General features: G+C 41.1%; 1 protein-coding gene across 7 annotated transcripts; it reads right to left on the bottom strand.

Annotated features, from left to right (window-relative positions):
* Positions 1–699: 699 nt before the first annotated feature.
* Positions 700–27,084, bottom strand: ap3d1 (adaptor related protein complex 3 subunit delta 1). 7 transcript variants are annotated; one of them, XM_078259043.1, is made up of 34 exons: positions 26,757–27,084; positions 23,311–23,406; positions 21,939–22,019; positions 21,497–21,577; positions 21,273–21,380; positions 20,940–21,069; positions 20,259–20,398; positions 19,511–19,584; positions 19,306–19,355; positions 19,084–19,133; positions 18,623–18,695; positions 17,183–17,328; positions 16,116–16,264; positions 15,767–15,997; positions 15,075–15,306; positions 14,790–14,935; positions 14,104–14,245; positions 13,554–13,625; positions 12,678–12,753; positions 12,209–12,420; positions 11,711–11,784; positions 9,699–9,867; positions 9,299–9,445; positions 8,799–8,852; positions 6,893–7,009; positions 6,470–6,625; positions 6,075–6,122; positions 5,558–5,578; positions 5,034–5,223; positions 4,719–4,807; positions 4,142–4,227; positions 3,078–3,199; positions 2,753–2,832; positions 700–2,616 (listed from the first exon to the last, which is right to left on the bottom strand). In XM_078259043.1, exons 1-34 carry the CDS (start codon positions 26,850–26,852, stop codon positions 2,521–2,523), a joined length of 3,834 nt encoding a protein of 1,277 aa, XP_078115169.1. In that variant the 5' UTR covers positions 26,853–27,084; the 3' UTR covers positions 700–2,520. The 7 variants fall into 7 exon arrangements, with proteins under 7 accessions (XP_078115169.1, XP_078115170.1, XP_078115172.1 ...); XM_078259044.1 differs by having other exon boundaries at positions 12,209–12,405; XM_078259046.1 differs by having other exon boundaries at positions 18,647–18,695.
* Positions 27,085–27,482: the final 398 nt, after the last annotated feature.

Raw genomic sequence — 27,482 nt, 5'->3', positions numbered from 1 at the left:
AGAGCCCCATGCCCTCACTGTCATGACACTGAATATCCTTCCCCTGTGTTTAATAATTTAAAACATTCAATGATATCACTTTTTTATTTGTCTGAACTTAGAATAGATAAAAACACAATACCATCAAAAATAGAATGATCAAGTAAACTTCATAAAAAAAAGGACAAAATGGAATGACAAGTTTTTCTTTGTGTAAGCATGTCAATGGAACAGAAATAAAAGGGAAATAAAAAAGTGTACATTCCTAATCATGCAATATACAAATTTTAATCAAATATGCACAGTAAAATGATCAGAATCAGGACAATGTATGATTAGGGGAGTTTTTTTTTTTTCTTCCAGTTTCTCTTATATCAGGAACAGGGATTACAGACATACTTATTTTCTATTGCCATTCTTGGAATACAGCCGACCCTTTCTGTATTCAGGCTCTACTACTGGACAGAAGATCTGGTGGAATGGCTGACATGATCTTCAGGTCACAGACATCATTATCATAGTCGTTATCTACAATAGCAGACAGACATGATGATGAGGCCCTTACCAGTATTTATGATTAGAGACGCTACCAAGTCAGTTTTTATCTTGCTACTACAAGGTTAAGTCGTGCTGGACCAGGTAGTGATTTCAGACATGAATGACAAACTAAAAGTTTGTACCTCTGAGAAAGTTCCAAGAGGCAGCAGCCATTTCTTTAAAAAAAAAAAAAAAAAAATGGCCCATTCATTTTTATCATAACATGTCAATGTACAAGAAAGTGGCAAGGCAGTTACTAAAAGGAAAAGAAACATTGGGGTTTATCTAGGTACATGCCAACTGGGTGTCAGCCAACCTGGGCGCAGCTACTGTGATGCAAACGTCAAAGTGGCACAGGTGTAAATGTCTCACATGATTTCACACAAAGTCAGACAAAACTGCACTTTGCTGTTGACACTGTGGAGGCTTCCCTACATTGGAAGCCACGTTGCCTAACACTGCTTGAAAGGGAACCTAAAACCACTGACCACTTAACAGTCTCTGCTTACAGAGAGAACAACTTGCAACCTGTAGGTTTTAAAACTAAAGACAGGTTGATAGTGTAACTTTGTCGTCATATTTGACTTTCCAGAGAAGTGAGTCAGGACAGTGATGTAACATTGGTAGCTCTCTTAATGCCAGATTATTCTGTCATTAACTTGACCCCATGGTGACACAATTGAGGGCCCTCAGCACCATAGAGGTTTCATAGAAATAACAGTATCCTTCTGTGTATTACAGGAATTTAACATCTTCCATACAACTAACCAACATATCTGTGAGTTAAAGAGGAAGCTGATAACAGGTGGCAGTGGCCTGTCCTGTGGTGAAATAGAAATCTCACATTACACTGTACACTTCTACTCTGGAGTTTTCAATCATTTGTATACTCTTCTGCCTTCAAATTAATCTTTGATTTGTGAAAGGAATGATATGTTGGAAGTTCTTGGTGCGGGGTGTCAAACTGCAGCTTAGCACAGTTGATCACGGGGCTTGGGCGGGAGCAGATATACTGGGGAGGGAGTCTCTACAAGACTCATGAAGCGCTGGAGTAGGTCAGACTGCACAGCTAAGGCACAGAGCAAAACCACTGATCTACTGTACAAATCACTCGTAGTGCCACACTAGGATTGTGTTGAACCAACACTAGGAGATCTGCTCTGAGACAAAAGGCAAGTAGGGCAACAGCTCTGAAAGAAGTTTAAAACCCATGCCTTATATGTGGTTTCATCTCTGCTGTTCACACTGCAGGAGCTCAGTGTCTGGTGTTCTCCAGGCACCAGGTCAGTGGTGGGTGAGCAGGTGAGAGTCCCCCAGTGTTCCAGCTAGGACCAGTCTGAGAAAGGGTCAGTCGCATGTTTTTTCCAGGCCTACAAAGTTGAGCAGCACGCACGCTGCTGTTTAGTGGGCAGAAAGAAGGGCGCGAGACAAAAAGGCGCAGACAGGTTTCATACCACAAAAAAAATGAAGACAAAACAACAAAGAAAAACAAACCAGACAAAACCTTCAAAACAGTAAAATCACAATTCAACCATCAACAGCAAAAGTTCAGTTGTCAACATTACATTACATGACTGTCACAGACTGAATTGCCGACAGAGTGGAGGGTGGAGAGAGGTACACAGGAAAGAGCAGAGGATGCAGGGCATCCAGAAACAGGAGCTCAGTATAGAGTCAGAGTCAGGGAGGAAAAGGGTGGCTGTTGGGGGTTCGAAAACCAGGAATTAAAGATGAAAGTGCGTTGCAAAGAAGACGGCACATGTACACACAGTGAGTCTGTAAAACAACACCAAGTGTCAGGGAGTTCATAGTGCAGCGGAACAAAGTGTGGAACACTGAAGAAGAAGGTAAGGGGATACAAATCTTGCGAATCTGAGGACTAATAAATAGGGCGATACTGGAGGTACCAGCCGCAGTGTTTTCGTAACATGATTATGTTGTGTTTCAGCGAGGGAGGGGGTGGCATGAAGGGGGGCAGGGGCACCCTGGAGCTGTCGGACACAATCAGCACTGAGAGAAGGTCTGCTTGATCTCATCCAGCACATTCCCAAGCAGCGTCGGCTCGTCACATTTAGCGTCAATGGACACTGTCTGACCAGACTGGGGGGGGGGAGGAGAGAGATAATCAAGTCACAATCTAAAAGTCCACTTCAAAAAAAAAAAGCAGCACAATAATTGGTTATGAAAATCTCAAATCACAGCACATAATAAGGAGGAGTTTCATTGGTTCACTCACAGTTTTGACCAGCAGACAGACATGGTGATCCTGGATAGACCTGCTGTACATTGAGGCACAGGAGTCGATCCTCTCCACAACTAATCCAACAAAACAAACAGAACACAAGTGTTGGAAACACTCAGAACAACTGCATGCAATTATACGATCCGCTTACCTTTCTTGTAAACTACATGGTCAAACCAAACCACCGCAAAAATTCCTGACAAACACTGTACTGTTGAATTCTGTATGTGGAACACCATACTCATCTGGCACCTTGATGTTTTAGGGCAAAGGTCTGTCACTTGAGACAAATATTATATGGCCTGGTGTGTTTACGTACCAGAGAAATGGTGGCGGAAGCAGATCCTGGCCAGTAGGTGGTGGAAGGGCATGACGACTCCCTCCAGTTTGACAGAGCTGCACTTCAGGTCGCCCGACTCAAGCAGCTTTGCAAACGCATCACTGGCCAAACAAAACAAACGAAACTCAGATTTTTTTTATTTCTCCTTAAAAGTCCTATTACATGCTGCTTTTTGGATGCTTCTATATAGGCCTTAGTGGTCCCCTAATACTGTATCTGAAGTCTCTTTCCCGAAATTCAGCCTTGGTGCAGAATTACAGCCACTAGAGCCAGTCCCACAATGAGCTTTCCTTAGGATGTGCCATTTCTGTGTCTGTAGCTTTAAATGCTATTGGGGGGGGCAAGGTGGAGGGTGGGGGTGTGGCCTTAAAAATGTACATTTTGGACACTTTTTCTAGTACCATCCTTAGGCAAAACAGTCAATACTCCCACTGCTTTACCTTTATTTTAAAGTGCTCATATTATGCTTTTTGGCTTTTCCCCTTTCCTTTACTGTGTTATACATCTTTTATTTGTGCACGTTATAGGTTTACAAAGTGAAAAAGCACAAAGTCTCCAACAGAAAACACTGTTCACAAACTGCTCCAAACAGCTCTATTGTAGTCCAGCTTTTACTTCAGAGACGAACGTGCGTCACTTTGTAACACACATTATAATGCTCGCCTAGCATGGCACTCCCTCATACTCTGCTTCTGACTGGGTAGTAGTCCTTACCTAGCTACTGCGCATGTGTGACTCCCAACAAAGATGGAACAGAAGTGAGATGCCTCACTCTGTAGCTAAAACAGAGAGCTCAACACACAGGGTGAAAAGAGGAGCTGCAGCAATGTGCAGTTCAACAAAAATATGGTGTTTTTTTTGAAAATTAAACCATGTAAACCTATTCTGATATAACCTTTAAATACAATTATGACATGCCTGATGATTCAGATACATAATATGAGCACTTTAATGCCCCTAAAGAATGTAAAAAATTGTCAGTATGTAGTTTTTCTACCTTTATAATTTGGGTTGTAACGTGGTGTGAAATGTAAAACACCAACCTGTAGCAGGGAGTAGTGATTAGGTAGGAGGTGCAGGTAAAGTGCAGTTTGAAGTCCAGTTTCTCATGAGTGGAGGAGTCCTCATTCTGTGGAAACACAACAACAAATAAAAGATAATCAATAACAAACAGACAAACGTTTGGCCTGCAGACCTGTAGAGAGATCTGGGTGAAGGGTTAGTTTCCAAAATGAAACCTGGAGCTGGTTTGGATTCCTTGTCTCGCTGCAGTACACAGCTTCTGAACTACTACGCCACCCTGCTGCCCTCAAAATGGTTTTTACACAAGTGGAATCAACTAAATGGGAATTACTTTAACAAAACTTCACAATATTCAACACTGCCGATTTATGTTCGACATGTTGGGGGTGGCAGCAGCAAAATACATAATGCTGAAAAAGTGGGGAATATCATAGCATTTAAAAAGTAAACATGAACAATTTAACAACACTTTATGGAAGCGTTGACTGGTTTCAAATACAGTAGGATACCAAAACAATTGGTTTGTTTTGGTAAGTGGATTTTTTGCAATTTTCTGTGTGTGTGTGTGTGTGTGTGTGTGTGTGTGTGTCTTCACACCTTTACTATGAAGGTGAGGGTTCCCTTCAGTTTCTGTGGCGTTATGATGCTCTGCATGGTGAAGACAAATCGCGCCTCATTGGACACCCCTGAAGCACAAAAGTAATCAGACTTTACAAAACTTTTTTTTTTTTTTTTTTTTAGGTTTGAAATAGATTAAGGGTAATTAAAATGGAGGGACACACCACTTAAGAACACTAGAGTGAACACAATGGCCTCACCCATAGCACAAAAACTGTATCTTGTATATGTGTATCGTTTAGGGAAATCCAACTCTTCTATTAAAAGGCATGCATTTTGCAGGTAATCACTGACCAGGTGGAAGTTGGAAGGGGACGGTGAGGCCGTCATGTGGACCCGACCCCTCTGGCCTCTGCAGTTTGGAGTTGAGAGAGTCCAGGACGTTGAACTCCATGGATTTGAGGAAGCTGTCACACTTGTTCTCAAATATAACAGACACCACCACCTGACTGCCATCCTGCAGGTTCCCCTGGATGTCGTTAACCTTAGCGGGTGACAAATTTGAATACACAATTCATTTTTATTAATTAAATAAATATGCCTTGCCATCTCGTAATTCACTGAGCGATGATTATTTAGATAAGACATAAAGTAAACACAGCAAATTGGATCATAAACCCAACAACGAAGAACACACCGCTGTTTCCAAGAAACCGGTCTGAGCCCAAGGACAAAATCACAAGGACAGAATCATTCCCGGAAACATTAACGTAGTCTGCCTCGGAGGCCAGGCCGTGAAGAGCAACAAGAACAGAGAGAAACACATCTAGGAAAGAGATTTAATAATATTCTGTCACTGACAGAACTTTAACCAGTACCTGATCAGCATCCTCCATCATCTTTAAAGAGAGGGAGAGAAAAGAAGAGGATCTGCATACGTTGGTTTTTTTGTTTTGTTTCTGCTACTGTTGTTTTAGATAACTTTCACACTAATATCGACAGCCTAAACATGAACAATAGCATGATCATTTCCATTTTAGTCTACGCAGAGGAAGGTTAGAATTTCCACAATGTTATGGGAAAATGCAGGTTCCACAACCTGGATCTGATTATTAGTAATAACATTTTACTTAAATATTATATGCAGTGACACAGCAACATGACAACGGAGTCAATTAAGGGCAAACATCACATGAGGTCAATCAGATGATCAAACATGTTGCTCCTCAAGTGTGTGTTGTAATGAATATGGCATTAGACATCATAAATTAAAATAGTGAATTAAATGTCAGAGGAGGCCAAAAATAGTGGATTTAGAATTAGGAGTAAAAAACAGAATTGTCTGAGCCCAGTAGTAAAAGTTCCTTTCTTCAGCAGCATCTCGCCATCACTCACCATCTTGATGTAGGAGTTCTCCGCCAGCAGGCAGTAATTGGACATGGGCTGAAAGGAGAGAAGAGCTCAGGTGAGATCAGGCATTCTCTAACACTGTATGCAAACTAGGCAACAGGAACTGGTTCACACACACTGTGTGTGTGTGTGTGTGTGTGTGTGTGTGTGTGTGTGTGTGTGTGTCAGTCAGGGGGTTTAAACAGGGGAGCTAAGAGGCACAGATCAGAGTGATAATAAATGATACTGCTTAAATGCAGCATTACGTTGTTTGTGAAGTCAGTCACTTGTGACTTGTCTTCTTCCCTCAAAGCATAAAATAAAAACATGCTATAGTCAAAGTGTGCCGAATGTTTTCATTCACACTCCTGGTTGAGTTCAGGCTGATGACAAACACTGACCGGCAGAGGCTCTTCCTCCTCCACAGTGCCATTCTGCACCGACTCCTCCCCACCTCCGTCGCTGTGGTGATGATGGTGATGATGCTTCTTCTTCTTTTTCTTCTCCTTCTCTTCCTTCTCCTTTTTCTGCTTCTTCTTCTTGTGTTTGGAGGACTTCTTATCATCGAAAACCCACAAGGTAGATGGAGAAATAGTATTAGAAATTCTAGAGATTGAATTGGTAATGAAACATGGTTACTGGTAGAAGAATTCCTCCCAAGACCATATCAAAACTGGCAGGTCTGTGGTACATCATTTACACAAACGTGTGAGAATAAGAGCTGCCAGTGTGCTGCATCCTGTCAGGTCACTGTGAACTGGAATCTCTAGCACAGCAGACAAACTTTCTACTTCGCAATTGTCGCGTCATCAGTGGTGACTCACAGTCTCCTCCGTCTCGGTGTCTTTGGGCTCATCAGGCTCGGAGTCTGGCGCCGTGCCAGAGGCCACCTCAGACGCGGGGGCTGCTTCTGCTGCTGCTACTACTACTGTTGCTGCTTCCTGGTCGCACACACACCACCACAAAAATACACAAAGGCATGAGCAGTGAGAAACCATAGCATGTTACAAATGCAGCAGTGTTTGTCACTTCTGTGTTGATAGAGGTTAAGCAAAGTTAGGGAGTGCAATCATTCATTAAAAAAAAAAAAAAGTCATTCGTGATGGAGCTGCAACCTACGAGCTCTGTGATACCACAAACATGAACCTGATTTGCTAAACCAAGTGCATCACATGCGAGAATACTAACCAGCCAAATGAGCTGGACCACAAATGTGCCTGCGTAAGAAACCCCCAAGTAGGTTTTGTCTGTAGGCATCTGTATTGATTTGGATTGTTGATGCAACTGTACTAACCAGCCACAAAGGCTGCAGCTAACAGATTAAAACGCCTGATTTAAAAGATCCTTGTGACAGCCTACATATATATCCTATTGGAAGCTCCTTATGGGCCAAAATCTGATCTCTTGTGCTACTGTGACAACCAATACGAAAACAAGTCTTCCACAAAATCATGTCAAGGCATGTCTTTAAAAGGATGGTGTTTCTAGGTCAGGAGTGCACATGCTCTAAAACAGAATTCCTCAAAACCAAAGGACGGACCTGGTTTTCACATACCAAATTTCTACAGATGAGAAGGTATGGAAGGTACAAAACAAAGTCTGTGCTAACATCTTGTTTTAATGTCACAAGCTATCGGGTATGGTTAAAGCAACAGTGTGACATTTTGGGAAATAAGCTTATTCACTTTATTGCTGAGAGTTAGATGAGAAAATTGATACCATGCTTATATCTGTCTGTTCATTATTAGGGTTGGGTACCCGAAACCCGGTTCCACTATGGAACCCTATTCATTATTGAGATGGAGCTAGCAGTCCGTGAGATTAGCTTAGCATAAAGACAAGGGGAAATAGCTAGCATGGCTCTATCCGAAGATAACAGAGTGGTTTTCTGCAACATTTAATGGCATTGACGTTTTTCATGAAAAACATTAAAAAGTGAAATAATGCTGTTATTTTAATGTGAATCATTAGGTAAGAGCAAGTTAAAGATGCCCTGTAAAGTTTTCTTGTAACAAAAGTAGTGTGTGAATCCTTGAGGTCCAACAAACGTGTTGAATGTATTTCCTTCCTGATAAAAACATCTGCCAAGCAGATTTTTTGAATATCTTGAATTGTCCTGAAAAATCGTGAATTGTTCACATCAATGTTTACTAGCTAGTGGCCTACAGGAACAAAATCAAATGACTCCAGGCCACATTCCAGGGAACCTCTGGCTCATCGGTCACCACCACAACAACAACAAAAACAATATCTATTTTGAACTCAAGACCGACACAACACCCAGTGAGCAAAACAAATGCTGAGGGAGAGAGAACCACTGGCATTGTGAGACAAATGCACACATACTGTGTATACAGACACACTGTACATTCAGACATGCTGGAAAACAGAGGAAAGCTGTAGAATGAGAGAGGAAAGGGTTATGTGACCTGCGAAAGACAGGAAGTCGTGTCAAAAAGGTGAGGTGCTGAAGATGTGAAAAAAAAAACTGTTCCAAATTAAGAGGCAATAGAGGGAGAACATATGGCAAAAACATGAGGTAGATCAATAAAACATGGAGTTATGAAAGAAGAAAGTATAAACGAGAGAGAGAGAGAGAGAGAGAGAGAGAGAGAGAGAGAGAGAGAGAGAGAGAGAGAGAGAGAGAGAGAGAGAGAGAGAGAGAGAGAGAGAGAGAGAGAGAGAGAGAGAGAGAGAGAGAGAGAGAGAGAGAGAGAGAGAGAACTCAACCTGGGTGTTAGAGGGCACTGGAGCGTTTGAGAGCCAGAAATCCAGATCCGAAACCTAGAAGAGGGAGGGAGGGAGAGGAGTGCGAGGAGGTGAGAGGGGTGAGGGCCAAACAGGTTCCGTATCTATCTACTATTCATGAAAACGGATACAGAGATTACACTGTTCTATTTCATGAATAAATCAAGTATTTGCCAAGAGCCTGCGCAGTCAGCTACGTGGAAACTGATACTTGATCACTAAAGCTGATTGAAGCACAGGCTGGGAGGAAGCAATGGAATGGTTGAGTCAATGGAAATGATCAAAGAATATCTGTATGCATGTAACCTTTTAGCGGGAAACTGTAGACTTTATATTTAGTGATATTTTTAAGCCATTTTTCATCATAAATTATTTTACACCAGATTATTTAAAATCAGGATTCAGGGTCAAATCATATCTTGGATATAAACTCTGTTGCCAGGTAGGAAACAGGCTCGCTCCACCCTTTTGTAATGACACACCTCAGCAGTGGTAGAGGTGGGCGGTGCAGCCACCTCACTGGTTTCTTCTGATTGGACCACAGGCTCGTCTGCCTGACCTCCGAGAAGATCCTCCCCCTTTTCTTCATGTTTGTGTTTCTTCTTCTTCTTCTTGTCTTCTTTGCTCTTCTGCAAAAAGAAAAAGAAAATAAATTCAGCTCCGTGTCACAACAAGGTTAAGAACCACAACCTCTGACTCGTCACGTCATGATGGTTGACAGCTTCTTGTTGTTGTCCCCCCTCCCTCCCTCGCTCAAACCGCTCCATAAATCTGATTTACTGGTTTTAAGAAGCAGTTTCAGCTGCTAGACAGAATGAGGCAAGTGTGGTTTGCAGGAGATAAAGGGAGGGAGGGGGGGGGGGTTAGACATGTTACCCTCACCTTCCTATCCCTGTCTTTATCCTTCTTCTTCTCTCTCTTTTCTTTGCTGCTCTTCTTCTTGGGCTCCTGTGAAGCGGCGCTCTCTGCGTCTCCATCTTGAGCTGGGCTTTTGAGAACCTCTGCTGCACGGTGTGACCTGACTGGCAGCTTCTCGCTGTCGGCAAGTGGCCTGGACAAACGAAAATGACACAGACACACATTTTGACCTTGTTTAGAGGAGGAGGTGATTATTGTCCACCTGGAGCTAGTGCGATCATCTGAAAAATATTTTATAACTTCATGTATTTTTTATTTTTTTTAGTAAGTATTCTGTTCTGTTAGAAAAGGTGAACAAGGGTTGTAGGGTGCAGCAATCCACCGTATTCAGGCACATATTCTGCACTATGGAGCAGCCAGGTCTCATTCAAAGCGTTGAGTTAAGCCATTCCTCTGGCAGAGCTAGAAGCACTATAACTTCCCAGACAGCAAGAAACTACACCAATAAATTCCTCCATACTGAACTGATAAGATCTGTCAAAGTGTATTTCCCCAAGCCTTTAAAGCAATAACCAAATGCACTGCAGCCCCCTGCTGGTTATTCTCTATAAAAAGGCACAACGCTCTCTGTCATTAGCCCCGGGTAACAATGCTTGTGCTTTCTTATTTGTCTTTTTATTTATAGTTTAGCTTTACTTAGTTTGCAGGATGCATTTATTATTTTTATTTTAACTTAACTAGTTTTATTTCTCTCTTTTTTTATTATATAGGGAGGAAAATGTTCAGTAAAAGAAATCCATGGCAGAAATGTTCTAAAGACAGTTTCCTCCTGCACAATCTCTACTCTTTTTTCTTAGTCTTAAAAATGAGTTTAACTTCATACTAATGCAAAGATGGGACAAGATCAACTGTAAATCATAGCATTGGTCTCAGGGCACATGTGCTTGTTATTCCCCACCAAGGGCAGGCAAGGAGAAGTATCCATTTAAAAAACAGCTGGTGAGAATTTGGAGGCATGGCAAGTCTGCCGAACTGAGGAGAATCTGGGAAATGGGAGCAAAAGAATTATACTACCTAACCCCTGGGATGAGTTTCCTTAAAGCATATTGATGCTGATGGTCTTCTCTAAAATTAAAAAAATAGCCAAAATGCTTTTAGGAGCCTATTCCAGAAGGACAGCTGGTGAAAGATGAAGTCCTGAGAACATCAGCAGCAGCCAGCTAAAAATTATCTTGTTTATTTTTGTTTACTATGAAACAATGCAACTCTTATCAAAGAGATACTGTATATTCTTGAGATAATTCTTCTTCTTTGAAGGCCAGAGCAATCATAGAACAGTTAGTTTGGAAATAGAGTGATATGCTGCCAATATTGTCAAGCTTATAGAAGTGTTTTTTTTTTTTTTTTTTTTAAAAAGGAAGCAGGGTAAGAGAAAAGGGATACTGGATATTATACTAGATAGGACAAAGCTTACAGTGAACGATAAATATTAAAAATAACTAGGAAAGAAGAGCAAAAAAGAGGGAGCAGGTACTGCAAACTCCGAATGCGGAATAAAAAAAAAAGGACAGCTATGTTAGTGAGAGGAGCAAGACAGCTATTTTAAGATAGAGAGGCAATCCATGTACAGTCGTAGCCCAGGTCCTGTGGCTGGGGTGCTACAGTACTCACCTGCGCCCAGCCATCTCCATCAAGCTGCCCACACAAAGAGGCAGTAATGGGTGTATGTAGGCATAGAAAAGAGGAAGCAGAAAGCAGAATGCAATGAGAAGGAGTGAGAGGAGGGAAAGGGTAGAGTCACATCGGCTGTGACACTACAGCCGGGAAGGTCAGGAAATAGTCACGCTGAGAAAATATCCAGATTAAAAAAAGTCATACAAGATTCAGACATTCAAGATTCAACTGAACAACTAAACAGTGTTCCTCAGCTCTACATATTTATTTTTTATTTTTTTAACATTTATGTCAAAAGTTAAATTTACATAAGTGTCTGAGTATACATAGAGTACATATACATCTAAATGCTGTGGACTCACTTGTCCAGGTCGATGTCCAGGGCTTTATGAGGGTCATTGGGATCTTTGTCATCATCATCACTGGGTAAGGCATTCTGAAGTAATGAGAAGGCGTAAAATCAATCAAAACAGAGTTAATAACTTTGTAAATAAATCTATATCAACAACACACAAAATGTGATCCGTTGACATACTGACTCCAGTCTCAGTTGTCTCCGAGATGAAAACCCAATAAACCAAGCAAACGACTGTGGTATTTTATTCTGACTGAGATACATGTCCACATTCATACAGTTTCTGTATGTAATTGTGCTTTGGTCAATAAAAAAAATAAAAAGAAGAGTAATGTGTAAACAGCATTACAATATAATGCAGTAAATTCCAGTCTTATGTAGAGTAGAAATGACTGATACTGTCTAACGCACAGGATTACACTGAAATCAAACATATTTTATTACTATGAGTCATGATGCCTATCAATTCAAAACTCATTATGAGGTTTACACAGCTTCAGTGTACCTCTGGCATCTCCTCGGTAACAATGTCGACCATGTGTGCAGGCGTGATGTCCTCCTCACTCTCTGGGCCTGAATCATGTCTCTTCCCACGGCCGCTGCGCTTTTCTTTCCTCTTCTTCTTCTCCTTCTTCTTCTCTGCTTTGTCTTTCTGCCGGCGCTCCTCCTCCAGTTTCACGTACTGGTCAGACATAGGCAGTCCTGTAGGACAGACGACTGCAACATGTATTATGTCATATTTTAATAAGTAGACAAACAGAGAAACAGAAACATCAGCAGAGAATGCAAAAAACATAAGAGAAGTAAGACCAACAGCATTATTTTGAACCTGAACCATGACTGTATTTTAATTATATTATAGCATAACGTCTGTTACGATGGCAGTAAAGCAAACCATTTAGATTTTTATATAATTTTGAGAGTTGTGATTTCGAAAGAAGTGTTTGCGGTAGCGTTAAAACAGTTTGTGCTACCTGGGACTTTAAGAGGCACACTGAGGTCAATCTGCACGACAGGGATGTGCTCCACTCCAGGGGCCTCCTGGTACACCTACACAGAGGAGACATTCATTTAAAACATAGTCTCACGTAGCCGACCTATGTCCAGAGCGCTGTGTCAGAGCTAGAGAAAGGTCTGGAAGCACCTATTATAATTCTGCTATGGAGAAATAAAAGCTCTGGTTTGGTTGCATTTCTAAAAACCAATCACAATCGTCTCGGGCGGCGCTAAACCCCGGATGCAGTAACGGTGCACTTGGAAAATAGATAGTGGAGAGAGCGGGAGGAGAGGAGAATGCCGGCCAAAATAGCTGGCAGATGGCAGGCTTATACCCACATTCTACATCCGGTAAGTCAGACTAAAGCTGGGCGATATGGAAAATCAAATATCACGATATTTTTGACCAAATACATCGATGCCAATATTGCGGCGATATTGTAGGGCTGACTACTGGTGCTTTCACAAAATATTAACAATGAGAGTTTTGATAAATAATCACTAATAATGTGAATACAATGACTAAGTGGGTAAAGGCAAACAATAAAATGGCTAGTAAGTCTTGGAAGTTCAGAAAATTACATCACTTTACTGTAATGCAGCCTTTAAAACCAGGAAAAGACAACACTTGTCATATCACGATATCCAAAATTCAAGACTATATCTAGCCTCATATATACAGTAGATTTCGATATAATAATATCGATAGATCGCCCAGCCCTAGGTCAGACTATTTCAAACATGACTTGTTAGTGTACACATTTTATTCAATATACTGTAATTATTACTTACGACAACAGACTGGATTCAACAGACATGTAAAAAGCTGTGTGATGATGACTAGGTAAGCACACCTTCTGAGAGGATGGGGAGGACTTGATGTAGAACGGGTTGTTGGCTTGCTCCTGCTTTCTGGCTTCTCTTCTCTGGTAGAGCGTGAAGAAAAAACAGTTGCATGAATTAATCAATGAAGGCACAGTCTCCCTCAGTTTAGCATGAGAGAGGGGAACCACATGGGAAGTTAGATTCACAGTAGAACTCAGAAAAAGTCAATATTGTTTTGAAGCTAGGGACAGCATGATCATGTGTAGATTGAGAAACACCTTTATGTCTAATGTTTGCATCATATATAAATGTCTTGACTATTTCCAGATACAAGTGGTGAAATAAATAAATTTATAAATATATATATATATATATATATATATATATATATATATATATATATATATATATATATATAGATGTATAGTAGTGCATACGTATGTGTGTGTGTGTATATATATATATATATATATATACACACACACACACATACACGTATGCACTACTATACATCTATACCATTCATAAAACAATGGTGCTTGTACAGTTTAACAATGCTACAATGATAGACCAGCTCACCTTCGCCAGTTCCTTCTCGTCCACCTCTGTGTGACGGGGGCGGGAGTGTTTGGGCTCCTCCTTGGCAAAAATAGCCCGGGGCTGCTCATCCTCAGACTCGCTCTCAGATGGAGGCTCGTTGATCCAGGCATCCAAGTCCAGACTGAACAAACAAACTCTGTTACACTTCAGAAATACTGTACAGTCATGTCAAACTATGTAATATTGTAGTTTTAAGGACTTTTTCAACATGTGTGTGTTCCTTCAGTCCTTTCAGAAAAATGCAGAGTTTTTTTGTGATTATTACGGGCAAAAATTCTTGATTATGCGACACATTTTCTTAAAAAATGCGATGGAATATGCGAGATATTTATGCAATTTTATGCGATGATATTGCGGGAACTTGCAAAAACTGGGGAACAAGGCAACAGGGGAAAAGGGCTGCTCTTGTGTGAAGTAAACGCAACATTTTTCAACTTTCTGTTAAGATATATGTGACTTTTTGACAACGTAAATGCAGGGATTATGAAATCACGCAAGCCCCGCATATTTTGCGCGGAAATCTGCAATTTATGTGGCGAAAGTGCAGCGTATTTGAACAAATGCGGCCCCCGCATAAATATGCAGACTTTGGCTGATTATGCATTGAATTATGCAATCACATAATCGCGTTTTTCTGGAGGGACTTATGTATTGAGCCAACTCACCCTTCAGGAACAGGCACTTTCTTCTGAGCCTTGGGGGCAACAGGGTTGAGTTCTCCAGCGAACAGAGCGATGACTTCCTCCGCTATTTCTACGTCCTTCTGTTGCAGTTTCTGGATGTACTTGACCAGCTGCAGGATGCAAGATGCCTGAGGACATGACAGAAGGTGAAGCAGATAGGGAGATTAGCAGTCAATTATCATATTTGTATGTAGTAAATAACCTCTTGTGGTACAGTATATGATGCCAAAGGTGGGCAAAAGAAAACTATATGCATATCTCTCTTACCCTCTCCTGGACCTCCAGGTTGGCACTCTGGACAAACAGCGGAAGCCTGTCTATCATCAGCTGGCTGGTTTCCTGCGCTGCTGTGCTGTCCGTGTTCCCCTCCTGGCTCTTCAGCACGGTGGCAAACAGCTTGGCTGCGTTCTGCACATACACAGCCTGGATGTGGCCCGGTAGGGTGGCCACCTTAGGCCGCAGCATAGCCTCCAGCGTCTGCGTCGGGTTGTCCAAGTGTCTACGGAGAGTAGGTGGATTAAGAGAAAGGCCTGATTGAAAACTGCATTGAATTACATAATACGTAATTTCCAGGATGGCACCAATGTTATTTCAGAGTCCAATTTAAAGACACAGATTAGCATTGCAGTCATCAATCAGTTAAGGGCTAGCTTGTACTTGGACGATAAAAGAGGAAGGAAACACAGAGGTGGGAAGCACAGTATCTGAACCAAGCTGTCAAGTCATCTCCCTATGGATTCATTGTTACAGGATACTGGGGTCTTGGGATACCTTATTATCATCATAATACAGTCATGACATTTTTATGCACGGTTGTTGAATTACTTCAAGTTTACCTTCTCTATTGGGTTCAACTGTCAATAACTGTGTGCTGAAGAGTGGTTTCACTCCTATACCAGTGTGTGTGTGTGTGTGTGTGTGTGTGTGTGTGTGTATCCCAATGAGATAAATCAACATACTCTGAGAATTCACCGCAGATCCAGGCGGCGGCATACAACACTTCACAGATGCCCTTTCGCTGCACGTTGCCGGTCAACAGGTGGGCGTTGTCCAGCAGAGTGGCCATCTGGGCAACAGCAAAGACCCTGATGGCTTTGACCCGAATAGCCACATCCAGCATCTGAGAGGCAATGAGGTGGCCATGCCGTGTGCCCTCTAATCGGGTCAGCTCCACCAGGATACTGATGTACCTGTCAAGCAGATATTAAGAGCTACGGTTGATAATCATGTCATAAGAGAGGAAAATGAAACAAAAGTTAACAAAATATGGAGTGAAATATAAGACAATGCTGGTGTGGAGTAACTGACCATTCAAAGTTGGTAATGTACTGGTAGTTGCTCTGGCTGCAGATGTCGATGATCTTAGTGAGCAGTTCATCTCTGTAGGTGGTTCCTTCTGCTTTGTCCACGTGCAGCATCAGCTTCTTTACAATCTCCATCAAGTTCTTTTTGGATACCTGGGGGAGCAGACACCAGTTCAACAACGATCTAATTTAAACGCATGAATGTAAATCTTTAAAAGATCATTTGGTCTACTCAGCCAGAGAGAGACAGAATGTCCTCAAAACAGCTTTAAAAACAGAGAGCACAATTGACTATGCAATTTTTGTACTGTGAATAAATCACAGAATATTTCCGTATGACATAATTAGGGGGGGTCACGATTCGACTTTCGATTTTAAGGTTGATTTCATTTTCAATTTAATATTTTTTTTTTCCTCAACAAGGACAGCAATGCCATAAGAGCAATGAGATAGTAGAATACTACTTTGCAACAACAGTTTAAGTTTCTCAAAATGAACAAAGTGCAATTGAACGCACCATTAGGTTAACAAAGTGACATGGTTGAACCATGGAGTCCCGTTGGAGCCCACATGCTTTACCTTCGTAGTGGCCATGGTGTCTGGAAAAGTCAAGCGGCACGCTACCGGTAAGCTAACATTCCCCTATGTCTTTAGCTGCATGCTACCAGCCATTTTTTTTCCTTTGGGTGTGAGTAAGTAGGTCAGAGGAAAAAAAATACTGGGGGAATTCGCAGATCCATTTTCGATTGATTTTGCATTTAAAATAAAATTGTGACACCCCCAGACGTAATATAATATCACACAACCACTAGTGTGGAGTTTACACCACCTGCAGAAGTTTCTACACCATATATCAAATATTTGGGCTAGCAATAGTGCCATTCCCTGACAACCTATACCTAAACCAATCAAGGACCATACAACAGTGCAATTGGCAGGTGAACTCCGCATTTAGTTATGGCAAAAGTGAAAACGAGATTATCTGGCACTACAAATCTGAGTAAGTAATTACTTAAACTGAGAATTAACTGAAAAATGTTGATGTAAAAAAAAAATGTCTTTGCTTCATACCATGCCATAGAGCAGGTCCAGAGCTCTCAGGCGAATGGACTCATCCTTGTCATCCAGACACTGGAGGATGAGGTCCTTATGAGACTGCACTGACTTGGGGTGGGTCTTTAGGATCTTTGACATGGCCAGCAGGCCCAGGTACTTCACTACAAAAACAAACATGGCCTTAACGTATTTCAAAACAGACATGCTTTCACCCTAGCAACAAAAAAAAAGGTATATATACACACACTTCTATCAGCTGACATTATTCTCTACATTAACAAATGATGCTTTTATAATACTTTCTTATTCAAGTTCCTATCATTTATAAACATGACTATAGAAAAAGATCCAGTTTCCAGAGGACAGAATTATTTTGAAACTGGACTACTTGTTTAAAAAATGTTATTACACTTACTACTACTTACCTAGAGCACTTCCCTACATCTAGTCACTCTATAAGGCCTAGCTGGCTGCATCTAGAAAATATTAATACGTAAATATAATATGAACAAATTACTGTTGTGTTATCTTCCATGGAATCATCTATAATAAAATAAATAAAAACATATAGAAATGACAAACAAAATATCACAAAAGGAAAGGAACACAAAACATACAATGGAAAGGACACACACAGACTGGAAACAGTAGTTTTGTTTTCCTTTTTCCTCTGTCAAATTCCTGCTGCTCTTCCTACTCATCAAACAGATTGTTAAAGATTTAGAAATCTGCTGAATCATGACCTTTTTTTCGATCACCTAATTTGGCAGAGACAAATGCCTCTCGAGTTCGTGGATCAATAAGTGTGTGCGTAGTGACCTTGTGGGTAAGGTGAGGCTGGTTACTGCAGTGAATACATTGCAGAAATGACCTCAGCCCTATTTTTGTTATTTTACCTACTGATTCTACCAGCAAAGCATCTTCACAATCCAGGGAACGTCTGGTCTTTCACCTCCTTTGCTTTAGGAAAGTGTTATACCTAAAGCATGACTATAAAAAGGTATGGTAAAAGAATAAACAAAACCTAAAACCACAGGTTCACAGTCTGCTCTATAAACATCAGAGGTCTATAGTCTACTCCACGCACAAAACTATCTATGCAAGGGTGTCCAGATAACTCGAATGGCTGGATGCAGTATTCTCATCTCCAACTGGGAGTGTATAGATATATATAGAGCGAAGCCCTATGTTTGAGAATGGCAAACTGGAAACTTTCATCCCTTTCAAATTAAAGCAACAAACCAGGAAAACCCTGCTGTAGGGTGTTCACTTTCTGTGTCAATCATGGGATTTGTGTGTTAAAGTGGTAGTGCCTTAAGTGAAATGGTATTCTAATGAGAGAGGGACTGTAATAGTGTTCGAGTTATCTAGAGTCAGGGGGTCTACGTTGTTGTCATCTAAGAGGGTGGACTGTTCCACAGTCAGAAACACGCAGACAATGAGAAAATGACACACTGCAGGCATTGACAGAGGGCTCACAGTTCTGGTCCGAGTCTTCTATCAGGATTCGCAGTTTCTGCACACAGAGCTGAAAGAGAGCAAGAGAAAAGGGGGGGGGGAGAGAGAAAGGGAGAGTCATTAACATATCTCCACACCAGACTCCTCACACTTCAAAAAACATAAATGAGACAAACAAGAGTGGGGGAAATGGGGCTTATATTCAATGGTGAAAAATATTATTTGATCATGCATAACTGACAGCCACAACTGAAAACAAGGGGGGGAAAAAAACAGCTTTGATGAGTCCTGCTAGCCTGTTTTAAGTTTAATAGTTGCCAATATGTTTGAACAGACAGACTTGCGAACAGAAAGGAAAATGATGAAAGCATGCATTGTGGATCAACTGGGGTGGAAAGGGTTATAACCAAATTAACCACAAGAAAGCGCAGATGGAGGAGTGGACCTCAGAGGCTTACCTGGATACTAGCACTGTGGTTAGGCATCCCAGATGACAAGGAAATCAACACTGCAATGTAGGACAAAAAAAACAATTAGAATTATGAACTTAATGTGAGAAAAAAAGAAGAAAAAAAAAGGTTTCAAGATGTTTGTTTGATTGTTTTTTTTAAAAGACTGAAATAAGAGCAACAGCACACATTAAACTGAATGAGACCACTACATTGCACACATTGACTGACCTGCAATGACAGTGTTGACACATTCATACAGCAGAGACATGGCAGAGGTACTGTGAGAGAGGAGGACAGGGTAAGAAACAGAAAGAGAGAGAGAGAGAGAGAGAGAGAGAGAGAGAGAGAGAGCAGATTATTATTGATATACGCATCAGATCACACTACATTTACCATTTGTGGAAAAGCTTAATATTAATGGATCTAATCTCACCTGTGGATTAAGTTTGTCAGAGGTTCGATCAGCTTCTTCCCCAACCGTGGCTCCAGTGGTGTGAGTGCACCGAACTGTAAAACAAATACAAAGAGTGCCATGGCACAGCAGAATTAAAACAATCTTTTCATAAACATTGATGGATTCAAGGAGTTCTACTGGGAAAATGTGATGTAATTTACTTGTATTTGACATGTAACAACTGTAAGAGAAGGGATGTGAACTTGAAAGTGGTGGTTCTGTTTATAGAAATACAACTTGCTAAGCAATGCAACCCATCATGTGTCTTCACTGCGTTTTGGTATCCCTTCCTCTTTTATGATGGATTTATCCCTTTATGATTGGTACAATACTGCGGTGGTGCACAGTAAAGTGTATGTTGCCGTTTATCCATGGTAACAAGTAGAGACAGAAATAGATAGAAGAAGATAGAGATTGAATGCCATAGATCTTTCTTTTATTATTTAATTTGACAGTCAGTCATAACTGCTAAAGAACATAAATAAAACTACTAAAGTTTTTTTTTCCAGGGCTAAATTACGTTGTATCGGATCTGTGCATAGACTTGCATACTCGCAGATAACGATACCAGCGTTTTAGGTAGCGTCGGAGGCATTTTCGATACTGGCATCGGTATCAGAACAACCCTAGTAATGAGAGCATGGCAGCAATATAAGACCACAAGGAATATTTCTACACCAATCCATAACCTCTTCAAAGGCAAGTTCCCTGTATCCTGTTGACGTACCAGCTTGATGATCTTAATGAGAACCCAGTTATTAGTAGAGGAGGTCATGAGTTTGAAGAAGAGCGGGGCGAGAGACAGGTAGTTCTTGGGATTTCTCCGAGCCAGCTCACAGATAACATTTACTGCTGCGGACTGGACACCTAAAGAGGAACAAAGATGATCAGAAAATTAAAAGTAATCTGAATAAAAGTCCATAAACGTAATTCATTAAACATACTAAAATAAAATAAAAATGGGATTTGTGTGTTTATTGGTCTTAAGAGTGAAGTATGGCTAAAAAACAATGATGTACAATAATATAGCATAATAACACAGGCAAAGAAAAACATGTTAATGTAGAAAAGCTATGCAGTATGACAAGTGACAAAGTACGTGTGCAGACGTTTCTTAGAGAACAGTGAATACTGTCTCACTGATGTGCATTAAATAAGTGTGACACCACTGGCATGTTCCTGCTCACATGCCATGAAGCCAGATAAATGTCCTGCGAGATGTTTTTGTCTTTGTAACAGAAATAGTCTTGTGAGTTGTTGAATATTGCCAGACAGCCCTGGCAGTGGCAGTATAACAAATGAGCCTTCCTTAATCTCATATTCTTAGATGCTGAATAATGTATAGGGTTCAGGTGACAAAGCACAAGGTTCCTGCGGAACAGACTGAATGCAGTGTCTTTCCTGATACCTGGGTCTGGGTCCTCCAGTTTCTCCTTGAGCCTGGGGAAAGCAGGTCGCAGAGACTCTGGGTATTTCAGGAACACCTTGTACATGATCAACACCGCTTTCTTTCTGATGTAGGGTTTAGTGTGGGACATCTAGGGTGGAGGAAAAAAAGTGAAATAGACACAGTTGTGTTCAAGCTGGAAAATGAAATAACTCCTCTTCTTGACGGCAAAGTTCTCAGGTAAATAAAGCCACGGCAGGAGTTAACGGGAGGAAATTAACTGTAGCCAGAAACAAATACTAAAGAGCACAAATCCTTGTTGGGAAACCTCTTGACATACTCCCCATGACTCACCAGTGTCATGATGTCATTGGCCAGGTCCCGTGCCAAGTCAGGGGTCACAAAACAAGAGAGGCCAGTGAGGGCAACACCTGTGTCATACTGGTTGGGACTGCTGAGATCCTGGGAAAGAAAAAGAAGAAAAGAAAACTAAAGGACGGCAAGACAGAAAAAGGTTGACTGAGGGATTCATAACTGTCAAGAGATATTCATAGAGCACACAGAAGAACATCACTGACCTTTCGGATCTGATTGGTGGTCAGCATGATGACATCAGTGCTCTCGTGAAAGCACTGCGAGGCCGCCAGGTAGCCAATCCTCTGGAGGAAGAAAAACCAAGCAGAAAGAATGACATAACTGTCACTACACACTTAGTATTATTATATTTCAGTACAATGCTATAATTACAAACAACTACCAACCTGCAGCAGTTCCATGCAGATGTACCTATACAGTACAAAGTGTGACTATTCCTTGTGCTTTGAGTTTCTATGTGGATAAATAAACTTAACTGCTACAGAAAATGACAGTTTGTGAGAGTGACTGTATTTCAACAATAATGTCCTGACAAATCTACACTTGGGCGTACACCACAGTCACAACATCATGACCTTTAATCCAGGAAGTGACCAGGTTAACTGTTCTGCATTTCCAAGACCTCTGATTATATTCCAATCGTACCTTGTATGTGAACTTGGAGGAGCTCATGACTTCAACGATGTTGAAAGCGGCCCAGCTGACATCATAGCCCAGCATCTGAAGCTGTAACACAGAAAAGAAAAGAGACAGCGAGGGATGTGGGTGAATAAAAAGAGGGGCTCCAAGCTGTCCCTCTGGTGCACAGAGAGGCTAAATGATTTGAGCTAAAAGCTAAAAAGAAAGAGTGCTTTTATTTTAACAGAAATTATACACTGTTCTCAATAAGTGCCGGCTGCTAGCTATTAGGCTGTGCAGTGACTAATCTTCATTTACAAAACATTTTTACATGTAGTTGTACTGGTTTTATAAAAATGTATTGAGTGGTTTCTTTCTGGTCACTTCTATTTGCCCCTGATGAAGCCTTAAGCCGAAACAATGGGCTTTCGATTCAGCATAATGCTATTTGAATAAAAATAGATAATATACACTACCGGTCAAAAGTTTGGGGTCACTTAGAAATTTCCATTCCACTCCAGACAGAAAACCAGCTGAGATCAGTTGCATTGTTTTTTTGAATCAGGGCAGCAGTTTTCAGATTACATTATGTGCTTACATAATTGCAAAAGGGTTCTCGACTGTTGTAGAAAGAAGTGGCTGATCTTTAATGCAATATCTACATTGCCCATTATCAGCAACCATTCATCCAATGTTCCAAAGACACATTCTGTTTACTAATCTCATATCATTTTAAAAGGCTAACTGAGAAAACATTGGAGAACCCTTTTGCAATTATGTAAGCACATAATGTAATCTGAAAACTGCTGCCCTGGTTAAAAAAACTCATCTCAGCTGGTATTCTGTCTGTAATGGAGTGGAAATTTCTAAGTGACCCCAAACTTTTGACCGGTAGTGTACAAAGAACAAAGTCTGCGTGCGGCTCCCTACAGTTATCACAAGCAAACAGAATTTGACATTGTGTGCATTGTCAACGCAAAATGCTACACTTGAACTATGAAACAGTTTGAGCATATTGGAAGGCACCAAAATCAATGCCTGCTCAAAACCAAATCTTCCCTCGCTGGCGTTTAGGTTCACTTAAGACAACATACATAAATACAAAATATATTTCTTACCTGCTTTAGGGTCATATTACAAACCACATACTTATTAAGTTCTTATTAGAATCAAATAGTATCTGTTTTGTTAGTTTTCTTCTTCGTTAATCCTGGGTTGAATATTAATATTGCCCTGATAGTGCTATAAAAATAAAGGAGACTCTGGCCAAAGAAACACAAATGGGCTTACACTAAGAGCCAAACAATGATGGTGTCTATCATTACTGTATGTGTATCAGTGTCTATGACTCAAGGCAGAAAGAGTCAGTGATTCTGTGGAGGGTGTTGAGAGATCTTACGTAGGTGAGCTTGCACACAGCATTGGCTTTGACAGCGATGTTGTCCTGCTTGAGCTCCTGTTTGATCTCATCGATGCATGTGGAGATGTACTTGGCCTGAGGGCAGACAAAGGAAGAGGACAAACAGGAAGCAGATCAGATTAGATGGAGTGATATCCAGAGTGGGAGGCTGCTACCAAGCACCAGGAACAAGCTGAAAAATCCTGTTTGCTGTTGCTATCCAAGACACCAGCCAGCAGAGGTGGGGCTGAATGATTGTTTTGCAAGTCCCAAGTCACATCAAGTAAAAAACATATCCTAGACTTTATAAAGTCACAATGCTGGCTTCGTCTCTTAATATATATATATATTTTTTTATTTAACCAGGTAAGTCGATTGAGAACAAATTGTCATTTGCAACAACGACCTGTCACATTTAGTTACACATTCACAATTACACCCCATCCAGATCTATCCGGTCAGTCTGGGGATTGAACTGGCGACCACCCGGTCACAAGCTCACTTCTTTAACCTCTAGGCCTCCACTCCCCATATACTGCTTCTGGCATCAGTCAAATTTCTTTGACTCTGGGCTTTAAGTCATAAAGTCAAACTCAAGTCACGAGCCATTGGTGTTGGATACAGTTAGGCCAAATCTAAAGTCATCAAATTCATGACTTGTATGCTCCACAGTTGTGCTAGCCAGTTTCTGACTACTGTATAGGGCTGAACGATTTGGGGGAAAAAAAAGAATCTAATTGCGATTTCCCTGCCTGATATTGCGATTATGATTCGATTTGCGATTTTTGTTTTAGCTACATATTGCACCTTCTATGATCATGATAAATAAAAGTAATAAAAAAAATAAACGAAAGATCCACTGAAAACAGAACATTTCTATAAAACAATATGTGATATGTAACATTATTCCAGCATTTATCTTATGAAAAAACAGTAAATATAATAAAAAAGAGGAATAAAAAAATGTTAAATCCAATGTTAAACCAAAAATTCAACTACACATTTCATATTCGATTAATCGCAGTCTTCATGATTAGCTAATCGCATTCTTTTAAATTGCGATTTCGATTAGAAAAACAATTAATTGTTCAGCCCTGCTACTGTAATACATAATTTCTGAGGCCCTGTTCCAAGTCACAGTTGAAATATGGCATGTGGCTTTGGCTTGTAGACCAAGAACATTTCCTTCCTCGATGGCCAATACTGACACTCAGTAAATGGTCCCACTTGTCTATGACGCCTTAATGAATGAGGCCAATCCCATGAATGATAAAAAGCCAAACTTATGATCCCTTTTATAATACGCTAGATTTTCTGAAATAGAGAGAGCCAAATTGGTACATTTCATTCAACAGTGGAGGGCAAGCTCAGTTAGACTTCTAGATAGAGCAATCATTCAAACATTGTTGAGGAGCAACCTTGCAAAAACCCATACACATGTATCTGTGTAGAGTCTAGTGTGTGCTGGTCATGTGTGCTGGTCATGAGACAGCACAGTGACAGGAGGAGGTGTGTTGGGGGGGGGGGGGAAGAGAAGACTGAGCTCTGCTGTTGCTCCTGGAGTAACTGGCTACCAGGGCTGTAGGACGGGATTCCACACAAGATCACCAGACACACGGTGCTTCTGCATAACATTTGTCTTCGAAGACTGATTCAGAACATTGAAATAACTGAAATAGTTGCCAAAGTGCCAACAAGGACAGCCAACAATGCAGACTAAGCTAGAGATCAACTGAAAGGCCTATACCTTCCAAGCAAAAGATGAGTAGGCTTAGAGGGCTAGTGCTAAATCTTTTTTTAACAGACGTCAATTACAAATATGCTTAAAATTCTTAGTGGCAATTTCACAGAATTACACTTAGGACATCCTCACACCTTTTTACAATAGGCCTGCTGTTCCATAGGCGTGGGAGGGAGAGTGAATGAATGAACTGTACAAGGACTCAGCACACACGTGAAAAACAAACTGTGGGCTGGCCAGGAAAAAGTCAACATACACTCAGACTTACACGCACACTCACAGCGTATTAATATTTCAGCAAACTGTCCACTGTTGACTGGGCAACCACCACCGTATCTAGGCTTCCCAGGTTGGGTTACAATTGGTGAACATCTCAGCCCATACACTGAATCAAGAGATCAAGCATTGATAGCCTCGTACAACATAGCTGATCTAAGTGCTTGATTACCAAAAACATTAAGACACAAATATAGATGACATAATATCCAAACAAAATGTGTATAGAGCTGATTAAATCTGGTGGTTTAGCCCATGCTTGTATATTGGTTTTCAGGTGAGATAGTAAGCAGGACAAATCTGCCACGTTGAAAAAGTAATAAATTCAAAAGCTGCCATCAGGTTAGACACACTACCTCTACATTTCACACCTGACCTACAGCTTGAGACAGGTGTACACAGCACCACCACAGCTCTGTGTAACAACAACCCAAGGATCCTGCCTTATACCCACCCCGTCCAACTACCTGACATAGCATTTTTACAGCAGGAACAAGGTTAGACACAGCCAACACAGAGCGTATAAGAGCAGGCTGATGTGAGAGATGGAAACGTGGCTGCCCCAATCAGTGCCCTCTAACGGGCCATCACACCCAACTCCATCTCCTGGTGATATGATGAGCCTGTCATCACCACATAGATGTGACAGGGATGACATCACCTTCAACCACTGATGGGGTATTCAAAACGAGCTGCTGGATGACCCATCTCAAATGATTTTACGAGTTTATATAATATGCAATTATAAATCAACATCCAGAATGGTCACATCTGCTTTTTTTAAAGTCAAAGTTAAGCAGATAGACAGGCTATGCCTCTTTCACACTCTGTCCTTTGCCCATGTAATCAGAGTATCGCATCAGCCATTCAACTCAAATAAGTGACACATATATCTGGCAGATTGAAGACCTCTGGATGCTTCTTCCAAAATGAATCAGTCACTAAAGGCCGATAATTGATCTAGTTAGCGGTAGTTGCCTAATAGTAAGACTGTTCACATTATAAGTACTCTCTGGTACCGTTATGCCGAAGAGTAATCTCCCCTTGTGATAATCTATCGAGCTGCTTCCTCTGTCAGTTAGCTAGCGTTAGGTTTGCTAGCTGTCAGTAACAACTCTTCATTAAGCCTCCTTGCTTAAACCCTGACATGTAGCTAACGTTACTACAAAGTTATCACCAACATGCATTCCCTAACTTGTCATTTAGCAAACGTTAAATAAACATTAGCCGCTGAAAAGGACTGTTTTGAGTGACTGTTGGCTAACGTTAGCTGGTCAGCCTACCTAGCGTTAATTTACCTAGCTAGCGTTAGCTAACGTTAGCTGGTCAGCGATAACGTTAATGCCAATGTGTGTTAAGTCAAACACATTAATGAATGTGAGGTTAAAAAATGTTCCAGGTGACAGTGTTTGCTCGTTGGTGGGTTTACCTCATCTTCCTTGTGGTTCCTAATGCCACGTACTAAATCCTGGAGATTTTTATCGAACATCCGATCGATGCTCCCTTTGACAATCTTCAAAGCCATGTCTGCCCGTGACTTGTGCCGCTTCTGTGCTGCGGGGCCAAGCGCCTTCCAGAGGTCTAGTGGGTGCTGACCGACCCTCTAGACTGTCTCTCATCCACCCGGGTACCGTATGTGCAGGGTCCGTTGCTGTTTGCCAAGCCCGGGTAGATGAAGCTGAGGCCAGACGGGGCGTCCTGTGTTGTGCAGAGACGCTGGCAATGGCTCAGTGTAGGAAATGGCTGACAAAATGGCGTCTTAAGTCAGCTGACTTGAGTATTATGCGAGACTCTCATATGGAAATCAGTGGATTTAAAGGTCTAGTCCCCCCCGTTCAGAATAGCAAACTGTTTTATGACACAGCATAATTGAAAAAAAGACACTGTCAGTTTGAAGGCTTGTGCTATAATTCCTCATAATATTGTCAACTTTTGTGAATGAGCCCCATGACATGTCAACCAGTCATTAACAAGCCTACAGTCAGTGGAGTATGTAAGAGCAGTGGGCTATGTTGCATAAAAAGAATGTGGACTATCATTTTAGTACCAGTAACCTACAAATAACCAACCATTTGCTGATGCAGTTGTTGGTAAAACACTCTTTAACACAAGCAAAGCAAATTGATTAAAAGAAAGTTTTACACGCCAAGAAATG

This window comes from Sander vitreus, chromosome 9 (assembly GCF_031162955.1).
Source record: "Sander vitreus isolate 19-12246 chromosome 9, sanVit1, whole genome shotgun sequence".
NCBI lineage: Eukaryota > Metazoa > Chordata > Actinopteri > Perciformes > Percidae > Sander > Sander vitreus.
Note: the sequence above shows the minus strand (reverse complement) of the source record. Positions and strands in the feature narration are given on the sequence as shown.

Excerpts from the sequence above, each read along its gene's own strand:
- ap3d1 (XM_078259043.1), bottom strand. The coding sequence starts at position 26,852 with ATGGCTTTGAAGATTGTCAAAGGGAGCATCGATCGGATGTTCGATAAA. Across the intron at positions 19,585-20,258 it reads TCATTAAGATCATCAAGCTG|TTCGGTGCACTCACACCACT; the intron begins GTACGTCAACAG and ends TTTGTTTTACAG. Across the intron at positions 13,626-14,103 it reads ACGAGAAGGAACTGGCGAAG|AGAAGAGAAGCCAGAAAGCA; the intron begins GTGAGCTGGTCT and ends ACGCTCTACCAG.